Below are 16,052 nucleotides of genomic sequence, written 5' to 3'. Positions count from 1 at the left end.
GCCCTCCCTCCTCTCTCGTGCCTTTCCCCGCCCTCGCTGGCCCCCCGTTCTCTTCGGCGGCCCTCCCCCTTCTGGCCTTCCCCCCGGCGTTGGCCCGCTCCCGCCCCCTGGCTTTGCCGCTTGCCGCTGTTTCTTTCGTTGCCGGCTTCCCCTTCCTTTGTTGCGCCCTCGTCCCTTTTGTGCTCCCGGCTCTCTTGTCGCCTTTTCTCCCGCTCCTTGCCTCCTCCCCCTGCGCTCCCCCCTGCGCTTGTTCTCTCTGGCCCCCGGCGCCCGCCTCTGTCTGTTGTGCTTGGCGTCCCCGCCCCGCTTCCGTGTGCTTCCTGGCCGCCCTTCGCCTGCCGCTCCTTGGGCCTGGCCCCGCCCGCTCCCCCCCTTCCCCTTCCCGCCTCTCCTCCGCTTGCCCCGCCGCCTCTCGTCGCCGGCTTGCCCGCTCTTCTCTTCCCGCCGGCCCCCGTGTGTGCTGCCTGCCCCCGCGGCCCGCCCCTCCCCTCCTCCTTCCCCTCCCCGCCCCCCGCGTCCCCGTCCCGCCCGCTCCGCTTCCTCCTCTGGCCTTCTTTGGCCCGGTTGCTCCCCTCCGTGTCCGTGGTCCGCCCTCTCCTCTCGTTGTTGTTGCTGCTTTTTCCCGGTCCCCTTGGCCCGTGTTTCTCCCGCCGCCCCTGCCGTTGCGCCCGTTCTCCCGCCGCTGTTGCCGCCCCTCCCCCCTGCGCCCGCCTTGCCCCTCTCCCCCCTCGCCCGGCTCGCGGCCCCGCGTTCGTGCCTGGCGTTCTCCCCGCTTTTTGCCCTTCCCCTGGCCTTTCTCCTCCCTTCTCTGCCGCCCGCCCCCCGCCCCCCCCGGTGTTGCCGCCCGCCGCCCCCGGCCGCTCCCCGCCGCCGCCCGCGTGCTGCTTCGTGCTGCCGGTCTCCCGCCCCGCTCTTGGGCGGCCGCTCTCCCCCTGCTTGCTCCCCGCCCCTCGCCGCCTGCTCCCTCCGCCGTCCCCGCCGCCGCCCTCTGCGCTTCTCCCGGGCGCCCCCCCCTCTTGGTTCTTTTCCTCTTTTTGGCTGCCCCTGTTTTCTTCCTCTTCCTGCTCCCTTGCCTCTCCCCGCTTTTGCTGCGCGTGCCGCTGCCGGCCTTTTTCTCGGCTCTTCCGCTCCCCGCCCGGCGTTCCGCGTTCTGCCTCCCCGCTCCCTGGTGGTTGCCGCCTCCCTCCCCGTGGTCTTTGCTGCCCCTCCCCGCTCCCCCTGCTGCCCTGGCCGCCGCCCTTGCCCCCCCTGGTCCCCCGTGTCCTCTTGCTTTTTGTGCTCCTCCTGCTCCGTGTGCCGCTGCTGTTTTGCCGGGCCTGGCTGCGTTGGCCCTTCCTTCTCTCGCCCCTCCCCTCCCTCCTCCCGCCGCCGTTGGCCCTTCTTTCCTCCTCCTTTTGGGCGGTGCTGCCTCCCGTGCGCCTGGCGGCTGCCGTCCCCGTTGGTGCTCCCCTTCGTGCTCCCGTTCCTGTGCCGTTGGTGCTCCCTTTCCCCGCCTTCCTTGCTGCCCTTCGCCCCCCCCCTGCCCCTTCCCCCCCCCTGGCTCCCCCCCGTCCCCTGCCCCCCTTTCCCCCCGCTTTCCGCTGGCTCCCCCCTCCCCCTCCCGCCTTCCTTCTTGGGCCTCTTCCTGCCGGCGTGCCCCCCGCTCCTCTCCCCTGGCCGCCTTGTTCCCGTGTTCTCTCTCTCCCGCTTGCCCCCCCGCCGTTGCCGCCGCTCTCCCTGCTCCGGCTTGGCTCCCTGCTCTGCCCGCGCGCTCGCTCCCTTCCCCCGCCCTGCTGTTTGGGCCCTTGTTCCCCGCCCGGCGCCCCCCCCTGTTGTCGGCCCCCCTGGGTCTTCCGGCCCCCCGCCCCGCCGCCGGCGTGCTTGTTCGGCCTCCCGCCCGGCTCGTTGCCCCCGGCTCCTCTCCCGCCGCCGGCCTCGCTTTTGCTGCCCCTTTTGCCCCGGTGGCCCGCCTTGCCGCCCTCCGCCTTTTCCTCGCCTCCGCCGCCCCCCCCGCTTTCCCCGTTTCTCCCCTGGCCGTGCCCCGCGCCTTCTTGCCTGGTCTCCTCGCCGCCGCCGTTTCTGTCGCCCCCCCCCCGGTTTTGCGGTCCCCGGCGCCGGTGCTCCCGTCTCCCCCCTTCCCCCGGCCTTGTCTGGGTTGCCCCCCGCCCCTCGCGCTTGGTCTGCTCCTTTGTCCCTGTTCTTGCTCCGCTGTGGCTTCCCCCCCGGCCTTGTTGCCCCCCCTCTCTTTCGCCTTCCCGCTGGTGCTCCTCTTTTCTTCGTGCCCCTCTCTGTTGCTGCTCTTCTTTTTGGCCGCCCTCCCCCTTCTTTGTGTGCGCCCTTTTCGCCGCTTCTGCCGCCTCCCTTCGCCCTGCGCCTGCTGGGTGCCTTGCCTTCCTTCTTGGGCTTCCCCGTCCCCCCCTGCCCGCCGGCGTCTTCCTCCCTCCCGCCCCGTCCCCCCGCGCCTTGCTCCCGCCGTTTGGCCTTGCTGGCCCTCCTCGCTCCCCCTTCCCCTGCGCCCCTCCCTCCGGCTCGCCCCGCTGCCGCTGGCCCGGCTGTCGCTCCCCCCCCTCTCGCGGCCTGCTTGGTTCCCTTCTCTCTCTTCCTGCCCGCCGGCCGGCCCTTTCTTCTGCTGTGGGCGTGTGTGCCCGCTTCCCCGCCCCTCCCCCGCCCGCCCCCTCCCCGCCCCCCGCCGCTCCTCCGCTCTCTGCCCGGCCCCTCCCTGTTGGCTTGTGGTCTCCCCCCGGTCCCGCTTTTCCTCTCCCGGGTTTTTCCGCTGCGGCTTTTGCCGGTTGCCCCTCGCCCGCCCCCGCCCTTCCGGGCCCTGCCCGTTCTTGGGGGGCCGGCTTGTTTCTTGGTTCCGCCCCCGCCCCCTTCCCTCGCCCCTCGTCCCGCCGCGGCCGCCTCTCTTGCTGCCGGCCGTTGTTGTGCGCCCCTTTTGTGGCTGCCGCCCCCTTGCCGGCTTCCGGCGTTCCTTGTGCTGCCGTTCGTCTTTCTTGTGCTCCTCCTCGTGCCCTCGCTCTCCCTCCCCCTCCGGTGCTTCCCTCCCGCCCCCCCCTCTCGCCCTTCGCCCTCCTTTTCTCCGGGCTCCCGTTGCCCCGCCCCTCTGCCGCTCGCCTCTCTCCCTCCGGCCCCCCCGTTGCTGCTCTTCTCCCGCCGCCTTTCTGCGCCCCGCGCTTTTCTCCCTTCCGGCCCGCGTTGGGCCTGCTCGCCCTGCGCTCCGTCTCCCTGGCCTTCCTCTCTCTCTTTCCCTTGCTCCTTGTGCTCCCCTCCCTTGTTTTCTCGTGCCTCCCTTGTTTTCTGTGTTTCTCTGCCTGTTTTTCTTCGCCCTTTTCTGTGCTCCCTTGCCCTCTGTGTTCGGCCTTTCTTTGTGTCTTTGCCTGTGTTCTTTCCCGTGCGCTCCTCTGCCCTGCCCCTTCCTTTGCTCCCTGTGCCCTTCGTGCTTTCTTTGCTCCTTTGTTTCCCTTGCCTGTTTTCCTGTGTTCCTCCGTTTTTGCGTCTGTGTTCCTGTTTCTGTCCCTTCCCTCCCTTGTTTGCCTGCCCCCTTTGCTCTCCCCCTGCTTTCCCGTGTTTCTTGCTCTCTCTCTGTGTTCTGTGCCCCTGTGCTTTCCTCTGTTCTTTTCTGTGTTTCGTCTCTCTGCCGTCTCTGTGCTCTCCTTTGCTCTCCCCTGTTTTCGCCCTCTCGCCGTTCTCTTTTTGTTCGTTTCTCCCCTCTTTTGGCCTCTGCTTCTGTGTTTTCTCTCCCGTTGTTTCTCCTTCTCCTTCGGCCTCTGTGTGTTCCTTTTGTTCGTTTCCCCCTTGTTTCTTTTGCTTGGCCTTCCCGTGTCTGCTGTTTCCTCTCTTGGTCTGTGTGCTTCCTTCTTTGTGGCGTCCTTTTTGCTCCTCCCGCGCTGTTTGCGTGTTCTTCTGTTTGTGGTCCCCGCCTTTTGCGCCGGCCCTCCGGCGCTCCCGGCGGCCCCTTCGCGTTTCCTTGGGCCTCCCCCCTCCCCCCTCCCTCCTCCCCTTTCTCCCCCTCCCCCCCCCCTCCCCTCCCCCCCTCCTCCTCTCCTCCCTCCCCTCTTTCCCCCCGCTTTCCCTCTCTCTCTCCCTCGCCCCCCCCTCTCGCCTGTCCGCCCCTCCCTCTTCCTCGCTCCCCCTCCCCCCTCTCCCGGCGCTCCGCCCCCCCTCCTTCCTCCGTGTCTCTTCCCCTCTCCCCCCTCTCCCCCTTCCGTGCCTTGGGTCTTTCTCCCGCGGTGTGCGCCTTCCCTGCTCTTGTCTGCTCCTGCTGCCCTTTTCTCTTTCCTCGTCCCCCCTCTCTCCGCTGCCTCCTCTCCCCTCCCCTCCCCCCTCGCCCCCCTCCCCCCCGGGTCCCCTTGCGCCGTCTCCTCTCTCTCTCTTCCCTTCGCCCCCCCCTTCGCGTCCTCCTCCTCCTCTCCCCCCTCCCTTCTCTCTCCCCCCTCTTTCCCGCCCTTCCGCCTCTCCGCCCCCTCTCTCTCCCCTTCTCTCTCCTCGCTCCCTCGCTCTGCTCCTCCTGGCCCCTCTGGCCGCCCGCCCTTGCTCCTCTTTCTGCCCTCTCGCCCCCGTGCCGCCTGGGCTGGTCTCCCTCCTGCGTTTTTCCGCCTCGGTTCTCCCCCCCGGCCCCGGCCGCGCCCTTCTTCCCGCTTTCCCGCCTGTGGCCTGTTTGCTTTCTTCCCCTCCCCTCCTTTGGCCCCTTTGCCGCCGCTGTCGCCGCCTTTTCTCTCCCTGCCGTCGTTGCCCCGGCCTCGCTCCCTCTCGCGTTGGCGGCTCCGCCGTTTCCGCTCCCTGCCGCTGCCCTCCCCCGTGCTTCCCTTTCCTGCCTCTCCGCTCCTGCCCGCCTCTCCCCGCTCTGTTGTTCCCCCTTTTTGGCCTGCGCTTCGTGGTCCTCCGGCTCCCCTTTTCTCTGCTGTCTCCGCTCCTCCGCCTGTCTTGCCGTTTGCCTCTGCGCTGTTGGTGGCCCTGCTTTCCCCGCTTCTTGCCCCCCCCTGGGCCGTCCTGCCGCTTTGCCTGCCTCCCCGTGTGCCTGCTGGCCGGCCTCCTGCCGGCCTCCCCTTCCCCTGGGCCCCTTTCTCTCCCGGCCGCTGGTTCTTTTGTTCCTGCTGCCCCCCCCTGCCGCCCCCTGCTGTCGTGGCCCGCTTCTCTCCCCCTGTTGGCTCTGGTCTCCTCCTTGGCGCCCTGCTCCGGCCGCCGCCCCTTCCCCTGCGCCCCCCCCCCTCTTGGCCTTTCCCGCGCTCTCTTCCGCCCCTTCCGTCCTCCTTTTGGCCCCGGTCCCGCCCGCGCCGCGGCCCCGCCGGTGGGCGTTCTCCCCGTTCCCCCCCCCTCCGCGTTCCCGCCGCGCCCCGCCCCGCCCTCTCCCCTCCCGTCCTCCCCTGGGCTCCCGCCTCGCTCCGGCCGCGCTCCCGCCGCCCTCCGTCCGGCTCTGGCCGTTGTTCCGCTCCCTCTGCCGCCCCCCCTGTTGGCCGCCGGCGTTGCCGCTCCCCCCGCCTGGCCTTTGCCGGCGTTGCTGTGCCCCTTTCGCCTGCTCTCCCCCGCCGCCTCTCGCGTCCCTCTGCCGCCGCCGGCCGTGCCGGCCCTCTCGTTTTTGCCTCCGCTCTCCTTCCCGCTGCTCCGGCGCTGTTGCCGCCTTGCTCCTGGTGCCCCCTTGGCGCGCCTGGCCCCTTGCCCGCTCTCCTTCTTTCCTGTCCCCCTCCCCCCCGCTTTGCTCCGGCGTGCCGCTTTTTCCTTGGCCTGGTGCGGCCCGCCCGTGCTGCTCGCTGCCCTCCCCCTGGCTTTCCCTCCCGTCTCTCCCCTGCCGCTCCCCGCGCCGGCCGCCCGCCCCCCGGCCCCGCCCCCCTCCCGGCGGCCGTCCGGCTCCCGCCCGTTTCGCCGCCCCCGCCGCCCGCCTGCCCTTTCCCTTCCGTTCGCTCTCCCCCGGTCCGTCTCTGCCCCCCCTCCTTCTCCCGGTCCCCCTCTCTTGTGGCTCCTGCCTTTTTGCTGCCCGCCCTGCCGGGCCGGCCCTCCTTGCTGTCCCCTCCTCCGCCCTGCCCCTCCTCTGGCCCTCCCTGTGCCCGTCCCTGCTGCTTCTTTCTTGCTCTCTGCTTTGCCCCCCCCCCCCTTCCTGTGCCTCTGGCGTGCCCTGCCCCCTTGTGGGCTCTCCTGCCGCCGCCGTGTCCGTCCGCGCCGTGTCCGCCGCCCGCCGCCGCGCTCTCCCCGTGGCCGTTGCCGTCGCCGTTGCTCCTGCGCGTCGCCTGCCCCTCCCCGCGGCTTTCTCCCGTGTCTTGCCGTCCCCCTCCCGCGTCTCCCCTGCCTCCCTGGCCCCTGTTCTCGCCCCTGCCGCTTTCTTTGCCGCCCCTCCCCCGCCCCGCCGTCTTCGCCGCCGCCCTTGGTGCTCTCCCTCCCGCCGCCGCCTCCCCTGCCGCCGCCGGGCTGCCCCTTCTTGCTCCCGTTGTTCTCCCCGCTCCGCCTCGCCGTCCCTTCGGCTCCCCTCCCCCTTTGTGCCGCTGCTGCTCCCGCCGCTGGCCTCTTTTCCTCCTTCTTTGCCCCCGTGGCCGCCTCCCGTGCTGTTGTTTGTCCCCCCTTGGCGCCCCGTTGGTTGCCCCCCCCCCCGCTGGCTCCCCCCCCCCGGCTCCCCGCGTCCCTCTGCCGGCCTTCCTGGCGCCTCCCCCTCTTTTGCCGCCTCCGCTTGCCCCCGCCGCCCGCCTCTTGCCCGGCGCCTTGCCCCCGGCTTCCTTGCCGTGCTTCCGCTCCTGCCGCCGGCCCGTGCCGCCGCTGCCCCGCTTCCCCCCGCCCGTCCCTTGCGCCCCTCCCGGCGCTTCCCGCTCCCGCCCGCCGCCTCCCCCCCTTGCCGCTGCCCTCGCCGTTCCCCCCCCCCGCTGGCCCCGTCCCCCCGTTTCCCTTGCCCCCCCCCTCGTGTTGCCCCTGTGCCGGCCCCCCCGCCCGCGCTTGTCCGCCCCTTGCCTTTTTGGTTGCTCCCGCCCCCCGGGGGGCCGCCCTTCTCCGTCCCTTGGCTTTGCCCCCCCCGCCTTTCTTCTTGGCCGTCCCCCCCGCCCGTCCTGTCTCCTCCCGGTCGCGGCCGCCGCCGCGGCCCCTCCTCCCCCGGCCCCTCTCCGCTTGGTTTTGCTCCGTTCGCGCCTCCTCGTCTTGGTCCGCGTCCCTCGCCGGTTGCTGCCCCTCGTGGCTGGTTTGCCTGCTCTCCGGGTCCCGCCCCTCCGCCCCCCTCTGGCCTCCGGCCCCTCTCCCCCGCCTGCTCCCGCCCTGGCCTGCCGCCGCTCCCGCCCCCTGGCTCTCGGCCCGCCTCCCGCCGCCGCCGGCCCCCGGCCCCGCCCCGCGCTGTGGTCTGCCCTCCGCGCTTTCCCTGGCCCTCTGGGCCTGCCTCTTGGCGCCGCCCGCCGCTTCGCCGCCTGTGTCTTCTGGTGGGCCCCGGCGTTCTTCCGGGCCCCCTCTCCCCGCCGCTTTTGGCTCTTCCCTGGCCGGCCCGCTTCCCCCGCCTTTCCGCCTGCCCCGTTCCCCGCTGCTTTCTTCCCGCTCCGCGCCCCTGTCCCGGCCCTTTTGCCGCCCGCCTCTGGTGTGCCGCCCCCCCGCCGGTCCTCTGCCCCTTCTCTTCCGCTGCTCTTTCTCTCTTTTCGCCCCTCTGTTGCGTTTTTCTCTCTCCTTCGCCCTCTCTCCCTCCTCCTTTCCCCTGGTCTCTTTTGCGTCTTTCCTTTTCTTTGTTTCCTGTCCTTCGCCTTTCGTGCCTTCCCCGCCCCGCCCTCTGTCCCCCGCCCGCCCCCTTCCCCCTTGCTGCTGCTCCCCTCCCCTCCTTCCCGCTGCGTTTCGGCGCTTGTCTCCCCCTTCCTTCCCCCGTTTCTTTTGCTTGTGTCTCGCCCCCCTTTGTTCCCCTCCTCTTGGCTTTGTCCCCTCCCCTTGCGCCCCCGCTTCTTTTTCCCCGCCTTCCCGCCCCTGCCTGCGTCTCGGTTTTGGCCTTCTCCCCCGGGGGGCCCTTGTTCGGCCTCCCGTGTCCTGGTTTTGCTCTGCCCCCTCTGTCTTTGTCGCTCCCCCCCTTTTCTTTTCTCGGTCTCGTCGCGTCTTCGCCCCTGCTCGGGCCCTTCTTTCCTTTGCCCCGCGCCCCCCGCGGCCGCTGGCCTGCCCCTCGCCGCCGCCGCTCTCCCGCCTCCCTCCCGCCTTTGTCTGGCGCCCCTGCCCCTTGCCGCCGCCGCTGCCTGCTCTCCTCTCCCGTCGCTCCTCCTCCCGCCGCTCTCCCCGCCGCCTTTTCGTGCCGCCCCTTCCTCTTGGCCGCCTGCCTGCCTTGCCTTGGCGCTCCCGCCTCTCTGGCCCGCCCGGCGTCCCTCCCCTGCTGCTTGGCGCTTTCCTCCCCGCTTGTCCGGCCGCCGTGGCTGCTGCTTGCTCTCTTCTGCGCCCTGGCTCCCGTTTGCCCCTCCCCCTCCCCCTTTTCCCCGGTCCCCTTTGCGCCGTCCCCTTCCTTCCTCTGCTGGCTTCTTCTTTGCTGGCGTTTGGGCGTCGTTTCCCGCTTTGGGTCGGCCGCTCCCCGTGCCCCTGGGCCGCCCTTTCCCTTGGGTGGCCCTTGCGCTGCCCTTGCCCTTGGGCGCCCCTTCCCCGGCCTTGGCGCCCGCTTTCCTCGCCCTTGCCCTTGGCGCTCGCTTTCGCCGCCCTTGCCCTTGGGCGCCCGTTTTCGCGCCTTGCGCCCCTGTCGCCTTGCCCTTGGGCGCCCCTTGCGTTGTTGCCCTTGGCGCCTTGCCCTTGGGCGCCCGTCCGTTCGGGCGCCCCTGCTCGCCTTGCCCTTGGGCGCCCCTTGCGGTTGTTGCCCTTGCGGCGTCCCTTGCCTTGCGCTGCCCTTCCCTCCGCCGCCGTCTGGGCGCCCCTTTCGCCGTCCCCCGTCCCCCCTCCCTTGGGCCGCCCTTGCCGCCCCCGGCGCCTTGGCGCCCTTGCCCGTCCCCGTCCCTTGGGCGCCCCTTCCCCTGGCGCCCTTCCCTTGGTGCCCCTTCCCGCCCCTTGCCCTTGGTGTTCCCTTCCCCGGCGCCCTTCCTTGGGTGGCCGTTCCCGCCCGTTTGCCGTCTGCGCCCCCCCGCCGTGCGCCTGCCGCCGCTGCCGCTGCCCTTCCCGTGCCCTCTTCTCCCCGGCCCCTCCTCGTTTCCTCGTCTGGGCTTCCCTTGCGCTCTTTTTCCCTCCCCCGCTCCCCGCCCCCTTCCGCGCTCTCCGCGCCGCCCTTCTCCCCCCCCTGCGCCCCGCTCTTCCCCTCCCCCGTCCCCCCCCCGGCCTCTCCGCTGCCGTTTGGGCGCTCCCCCTTTCCCTGGCGCTGCCGCTCTCCCCCCGGCTCGCTTCTCCTTTCTGCCCTCTTTGCCGCCGCTCCGCTCCGCTCTCTGCCCCCCGCTCCCCGCTTTCCCCCTGCGCGCGTCTCTTTCCCCCGGCCCGCTTCTCCTTCCCCGCTCTCCCCTGCTGCCGCTCTGCCGCCTTGCCGCCGCGGCCGTCCCGCCCTCCGCGCGCCGCCCTTCGCCCTCCTCCCGCGCTCGCCTCGCGCCCTTCCGCTTGCCGCGCCTCGCGCCCCCTCTCCTTTGGTCCCGCGCCTCCCCCCCTCTTCCCGTGCGCCGTGCGCCCCGCCCCGCCCTCCGCGCGCTTCCCCGCCCCTCTTCTGCGCGTTCTTCCCCGCGCCCCGCCGCGCCCCCTCTCCCGTGCTTTCCTTGCTCTCTTCCCCGCGCGCCCCCCTCCGCGCTCTCCCGCGCCCTCCTTCCCGCGTGTTTCTCTTCCTCCCCGCGCCCTGCGCCTCCTTGCCGCTCCTCTCCCGCGTCTCCGCCGTTGGCCGCCCGCCCCCCTTGTTTTGGCGCCCCCCCGCGCCGGGCGGCCCGTCGCCCGGCGCTGTGCCCTCCTGGCTTGTCCCCCGGCGCTGTGCGCTCCGCCGCCGCCGTGTCGGCGGCCCTGGGCGTGCTTCGGTGCGGGCTTTGGTGCTCCCCGCCCTCGCTCCCGGCTCCGTTTCTCCCGGCGTGTGGCCGCCGGGGGCCCGTCCCGCGGCGTCGTGCCCTCCTGGGCTCGTCGCGCGGCGCCGTGCCCCCGCCGCCGCCGTGTGGTGTCCCTGGGCGTGCTTCGTGCGGGCTTTGGTGCTCCCCGCCCTCGCTCCCGGCCCTTCCTTGTCTCTTGGCCCCCGCCGTGGTCGCTCTCGTGCCTTGCTCTTGGCGCTCCGCGCCCGTGGCGTCGGCGGCTTCCCCCCCTCGCGCCCCCCTCTCCTTGTCTTGTGTTCTTTCCTGCTTTCTTTCCTTCCTGCTCTTTCCTCTTCGCTCTCCCCGCGCTCTCCTGCTCCCCCCTCTCCCCCCCCCTTTCTGTTTCTTTCTTTCCGCTGTGCCCCCTCCTCTCCCCTCTCGTTCCGCGTTTTGGTTTCTCTCTGGCTTCGCCCTTGTTGTGCTGTGCGCCCCCGTTTGCCCGTCTCTTCCCCCCCCCCCCCCCCCTCTCGCCTTTCCCCTTCCCTCTTTTGGGCCCCCCCTTGGTCTCCGCGCCTGTCGCCTCTTTGCGTCCGTTTCGTCCCCCCTTTGGTCTTCCCCCCGTTGCCTCCCTGGGTTCCCTGTTTTTGCCTGCTCGGCCTGCTCCCTTCTCCCCCGTGTGTGCCTTGGCTTCCTCTTTCCTCTCTCTCGTGCTGCTGCTGCCGCCCGCTTTCGCTCCCCCTCTCTTCTTCTCCCTTGCTCCCTTTGCTGCTTGGCCCGTTCGTCTGCCGGTCCCTTCTCGGCTTTCCCCGCTGCCCTGTGGGCCGTTCTTTCCCCTGGCCCTCTCGCCCTCTTCCCCTCCCTCCGGCGTTTGTTCTCTCCCCGGCTGCTCCCCCGTCCGTCCCCCGCCCCCCCGGCCTGGCCCTCGGCCGCTCGCCCGCGGCCTCCTCTTGCCCCTCTTGCCCCGGCTCTTCTCTTCCCCGCCGTTGCTGCTCCCCTCTTTCCGCCGCTCCGCCCGTGTGCCCTGCCCCCGCCCTCTGGGCCCCTCTCCTCCCGCTTGGCGCCGGCGCTGCCCCCGCCCCGCCCTCCGCTCCCCCTCGCCCTGCCGCCGTTTGCCGCTTTCCCCCTGCTCTCCCCTGCCCGTGTTGCCGCCCTGGCCGCTCGCCTGCTCCCCGTTCTTGGCGCGCTTCGTGCTCTTGGCCCCCCTCTTCGCCCCCCGCCCTTCCTCTCCCCCTCCTCCGCGGCTTCCCCTCTGCCTGGGCTCTGCCGGTTCCGGCTCTGCGCGCTCCCCGCGCTCTCCGCCTGTTGTCCCCGCCCCCTTCTTTCGTGCTCTCCCCGCCTCTGCGTTCGCCCTGCCGGCCCCCGCTGCTGCTGTTCCTGCCGCTCGCCCTGCTGCTCTCCTGGCCGCCCCCCGTCCCCCTCCCGGTCCGTCGCCCTCCTGTTGCTTTTCTGCCTGCCGCCCCCTTTGCTCTTTTTGTCCCCGTTTCGCCGGTTTCTGCGCCCGGCGCCCCCCCCCTTCTGCTCGTGGCCCCTTCCTCTCTCGCCTCCCCCCCGCCGCCCCGTCGCCGCCCCTCCGGCTTTGTGCTCCCCTTGCCGCCCCCCCGGCCCTTTTCCCCTCCCTTGTCCCGTCTCCGCTCGTTCGCCCGTCTCCCGGCCCCCTGTTGCCTCTCCGCCGCCCCCTCCGCCCGCCCCGGTTCCCGCGCGCCCCCCGCCCGCTCTCGTTCGCCCCGCCCCCCCGCCCCTGCTGCTTCGGCGGCTTCCTCCTCCCGCGCTGCCCGTTCCTGTTCGGCTGCTGCTCCGGCGCTCCTCTGCCCGTCCCTTGCGTTGCGTCCCCGTGCCGCTTGTCTTCTGGCTCTTGCCGCCGCGGCCGCCGCGGTCCCCTCTCCTTCTTTCCCTTCTGTTCCTTCTTCTTTTTCTCGTGCCTCTCTTGCCCTCTCCTGCGCGCCTGTCCCGCGCTTCTGCTCCCTCCTCCTCCCCTCCCGGCGCGCCCTCCTCTTCTCCTTCTTGCCCCGCCGCCCTGCCTCCCCCTTGCCCGCTGCTTTCCTTGCCGTGCGTCCCTTGCCGCCTGCCCTCTTCCTCTTCCCGCCGCGTGTCCCGCCCGCGCGGTTCGCGCCCCTCCTCTTCGCGCTCCTCTTGCTCCGTTCCCTCCTTCGTCTCCCTCCTCGCTCCCTGGTGCGCCTGCCCCCGCCCTCCGGCGCTCGCCCCGGCCTCGGTTCTGCCTCCCCCTGTTCTCCCCCCCTCCCCTCTGCCTCCTTCTCCTCCTCCTTTCCCTCCTCCCGTTCCCGTGGTCCCTTTGTTCCCCGTCCGCCTCGCCCGCTGCGCCCCGGCCTTGGCTCTCCCCCCCGCCCCGTTGCCTGTTGCCCGGCCGCCCCCTTCTCTCCTCCGGCCCGCCCCCCCCTTCTTCCCGCCCGCTCTGCCCCCGCGTCCCGTGCCCCCGCTTTCCTCGCCCCGCGGGCCGCTTTTCTCGCCCTCCCGTTGGGCGCTTTTCTCCCCCTCCCCCGCTTGGTTGTGCCCTCGCTGTCTGCTTTTTCTCGCCCCCCGCCCCCCTTCTCTTCCCCGGTGCCCCCCTCTCCCCTGCTTTTCCCCCTCCGGCGCCCCCCCTTTTTCTCCGTGCGTTCTGCTTCTCGTGTCTCTCCTGGTTCCCCCTCGCCTCCTCTTCCTTCCCTCCGCTCCGGTGGGTTTGGTTCCCCCCCTCCCTCCCCGTCCCGGCCCCCCGCCCGTCTGGGTCCCTCCCGTTCCTTCCTCTTTTTTGCCGGCTGTTTGGTCCCTCGCTCGTGGTTGCTCCCGCCCCCTGCCTCGCCTCCCTCCTCTCTCGTGCCTTTCCCCGCCTCGCTGGCCCCCCCGTTCTCTTCGGCGGCCCTCCCCCTTCTGGCCTCCCCCCGGCGTTGGCCCGCTCCCGCCCCTGGCTTGCCGCTTGCCGCTGTTTCTTTCGTTGCCGGCTTCCCCTTTCCTTTGTTGCGCCCTCGTCCCTTTTGTGCTCCCGGCTCTCTTGTCGCCTTTTCTCCCGCTCCTTGCCTCCTCCCCCTGCGCTCCCCCTGCGCTTGTTCTCTCTGGCCCCGGCGCCCGCCTCTGTCTGCTTGTTGCTTGGCGTCCCCGCCCCGCTTCCGTGTGCTTCCTGGCCCGCCCTTCGCCTGCCGCTCCTTGGGCCTGGCCCCGCCCGCTCCCCCCTTCCCCTTCCCGCCTCTCCCTCCGCTTGCCCCGCCCCTCTCGTCGCCGGCTTGCCCGCTCTTCTCTTCCCGCCGGCCCCCGTGTGTGCTGCCTGCCCCCGCGGCCCGCCCCTCCCCTCCTCCTTCCCCTCCCCGCCCCCCGCGTCCCCGTCCCGCCCGCTCCGCTTCCTCCCTCTGGCCTTCTTTGGCCCGGTTGCTCCCCTCCGTGTCCGTGGTCCGCCCTCTCCTCTCGTTGTTGTTGCTGCTTTTTCCCGGTCCCCTTGGCCCGTGTTTCTCCCGCCGCCCCTGCCGTTGCGCCCGTTCTCCCGCCGCTGTTGCCGCCCCTCCCCCCTGCGCCCGCCTTGCCCCTCTCCCCCTCCGCCCGGCTCGCGGCCCCGCGTTCGTGCCTGGCGTTCTCCCCGCTTTTTGCCCTTCCCCTGGCCTTTCTCCTCCCTTCTCTGGCCGCCCGCCCCCGCCCCCCCGGTGTTGCCGCCCGCCGCCCCGGCCGCTCCCGCCGCCGCCCGCGTGCTGCTTCGTGCTGCCGGTCTCCCGCCCCGCTCTTGGGCGGCCGCTCTCCCCCCTGCTTGTCTCCCCGCCCCTCGCCGCCTGCTCCCTCCGCCGTCCCCGCCGCCGCCCTCTCGCGCTCTCTCCCGGGCGCCCCCCCCTCTTGGTTCTTTTCCTCTTTTTGGCTGCCCCTGTTTTCTTCCTCTTCCTGCTCCCTTGCCTCTCCCGCTTTTGCTGCGCGTGCCGCTGCCGGCCTTTTTCTCGGCTCTTCCGCTCCCCGCCCGGCCGTTCCGCGTTTTGCCTCCCGCTCCCTGGTGGTTGCCGCCTCCCTCCCCGTGGTCTTTGCTGCCCCCTCCCCGCTCCCCCTGCTGCCTCTGGCCGCCGCCTTGCCCCCCTGGTCCCCCGTGTCCTCTTGCTTTTTGTGCTCCTCCTGCTCCGTGTGCCGCTGCTGTTTTGGCCGGGCCTGGCTGCGTTGGCCCTTCCTTCTCTCGCCCCTCCCCTCCCTCCTCTCGCCGCCGTTGGCCCTTCTTTTCCTCCTCCTTTTGGGCGTGCTGCCTCCCGTGGCCTGCGGCTGCCGTCCGTGGTTGCTCCCCTTCGTGCTCCCGTTCCTGTGCCGTTGGTGGTCCCTTCCCCCTGCCTTCCTGTGGCCCTTCGCCCCCCCTCTCGCCCTCCCCCCCTGGCTCCCCCCCGTCCCCTGCCCCCCTTTGCCCCCGCTTTCCGCTGGCTCCCCCTCCCCCTCCCGCCTTCCTTCTTGGGCCTCTTCCTGCCGGCGTGCCCCCCGCTCCTCTCCCCTGGCCGCCTTGTTCCCGTGTTCTCTCTCTCCGCTTGCCCCCCCCGCCGTTGCCGCCGCTCTCCCTGCTCCGCTTGGCTCCCTGCTCTGCCCGCGGCGCTCGCTCCCTTCCCCGCCCTGCTGTTTGGGCCCTTGTTCCCCGCCCGGCGCCCCCCCTGTTGTCGGCCCCCCTGGGTCTTCCGGCCCCCCGCCCCCGCCGCCGGCGTGCTTGTTCGGCCTCCCGCCCGGCTCGTTGCCCCCGGCTCCTCTCCCGCCGCCGGCCTCGCTTTTGCTGCCCCTTTTGCCCCGGTGGCCCGCCTTGCCGCCCTCCGCCTTTTCCTCGCCTCCGCCGCCCCCCCCGCTTTCCCCGTTTCTCCCTGGCCGTGCCCCGCGCCTTCTTGCCTGGTCTCCTCGCCGCCGCCGTTTCTGTCGCCCCCCCCCCGGTTTTGCGGTCCCCGGCGCCGGTGCTCCGTCTCCCCCTTCCCCCGGCCTTGTCTGGGTTGCCCCCGCCCCTCGCGCTTGGTCTGCTCCTTTGTCCCTGTTCTTGCTCCGCTGTGGCTTCCCCCCGGCCTTGTTGCCCCCCTCTCTTTCGCCTTCCCGCTGGTGCTCCTCTTTTCTTCGTGCCCCTCTCTGTTGCTGCTCTTCTTTTTGGCCGCCCTCCCCCTTCTTTGTGTGCGCCTTTTCGCCGCTTCTGCCGCCTCCTTCGCCTGCGCCTGCTGGGTGCACTTGCCTTCCTTCTTGGGCTTCCCCGTCCCCCCTGCCCGCCGGCGTCTTCCTCCTCCCGCCCCGTCCCCCCCGCGCCTTGCTCCCGCCGTTTGGCCTTGCTGGCCCTCCTCGCTCCCCCTTCCCCTGCGCCCTCCTCCGGCTCGCCCCGCTGCCGCTGGCCGGCTGTCGCTCCCCCCCCCTCTCGCGGCCTGCTTGGTTCTCTTCTCTCTCTTCCTGCCCGCCGGCCGGCCCTTTCTTCTGCTGTGGGCGTGTGTGCCCGCTTCCCCGCCCTCCCCCGCCCGCCCCTCCCCGCCCCCCGCCGCTCCTCCGCTCTCTGCCCGGCCCTCCCTGTTGGCTTGTGGTCTCCCCCCGGTCCCGCTTTTCCTCTCCCGGTTTTTTCCGCTGCGGCTTTTGCCGGTTGCCCCCTCGCCCGCCCCCGCCCTTCCGGCCCGTGTCCCGTTCTTGGGGGGCCGGCTTGTTTCTTGGTTCGCCCCCGCCCCTTCCCTCGCCCCTCGTCCGGCCGCGGCCGCCTCTCTTGCTGCCGCCGTTGTTGTGCGCCCCTTTTGTGGCTGCCGCCCCCTTGCCGGCTTCCGGCGTTCCTTGTGCTGCCGTTCGTCTTTCTTGTGCTCCTCCTCGTGCCTCGCTCTCCCTCCCCCTCCGGTGCTTCCCTCCCGCCCCCCCTCTCGCCTTCGCCCTCCTTCCTCCGGGCTCCGTTGCCCGCCGCCTCTGCCGCTCGCCTCTCTCCCTCCGGCACCCCCGTTGCTGCTCTTCTCCCGCCGCCTTTCTGCGCCCCGCGCTTTTCTCCCTTCACGGCCCGCGTTGGGCCTGCTCGCCCTGCGCTCCGTCTCCCTCGCCTTCCATCTCTCTCTTTCCCTTGCTCCTTGTGCTCCCCTCCCTTGTTTTCCGTGCCTCCCTTGTTTTCTGTGTTTTCTCTGCCTGTTTTTTCTTCGCCCTTTTTCTGTGCTCCCCTTGCCCTCTGTGTTCGGCCTTTCTTTGTGTCTTTGCCTGTGTTCTTTCCCGTGCCCTCCTCTGCCCCTGTGCCCTTCGTGCTTTCTTTGCTCCTTTGTTTCC

At 72.0% G+C, this 16,052-nt stretch overlaps 1 protein-coding gene across 1 annotated transcript; it reads right to left on the bottom strand.

The window, feature by feature from the left end:
• Positions 1–3,040: 3,040 nt before the first annotated feature.
• LOC109168718 (hornerin-like) lies at positions 3,041–10,233 on the bottom strand (the record flags this gene model as incomplete). The annotated part of the gene is made up of 2 exons (XM_019317701.1): positions 3,041–3,866; positions 7,139–10,233. Coding segments are annotated over 2 exons (3,921 nt in total), but the record flags the coding sequence as incomplete, so codon positions are not given.
• Positions 10,234–16,052: the final 5,819 nt, after the last annotated feature.

The sequence above is a fragment of the Ipomoea nil genome, unplaced genomic scaffold (assembly GCF_001879475.1).
Source record: "Ipomoea nil cultivar Tokyo-kokei standard unplaced genomic scaffold, Asagao_1.1 scaffold3225, whole genome shotgun sequence".
Lineage (NCBI taxonomy): Eukaryota > Viridiplantae > Streptophyta > Magnoliopsida > Solanales > Convolvulaceae > Ipomoea > Ipomoea nil.
The sequence above is the reverse complement of the archived record's forward strand: the minus strand, read 5'-3'. Positions and strand labels throughout refer to the sequence as shown.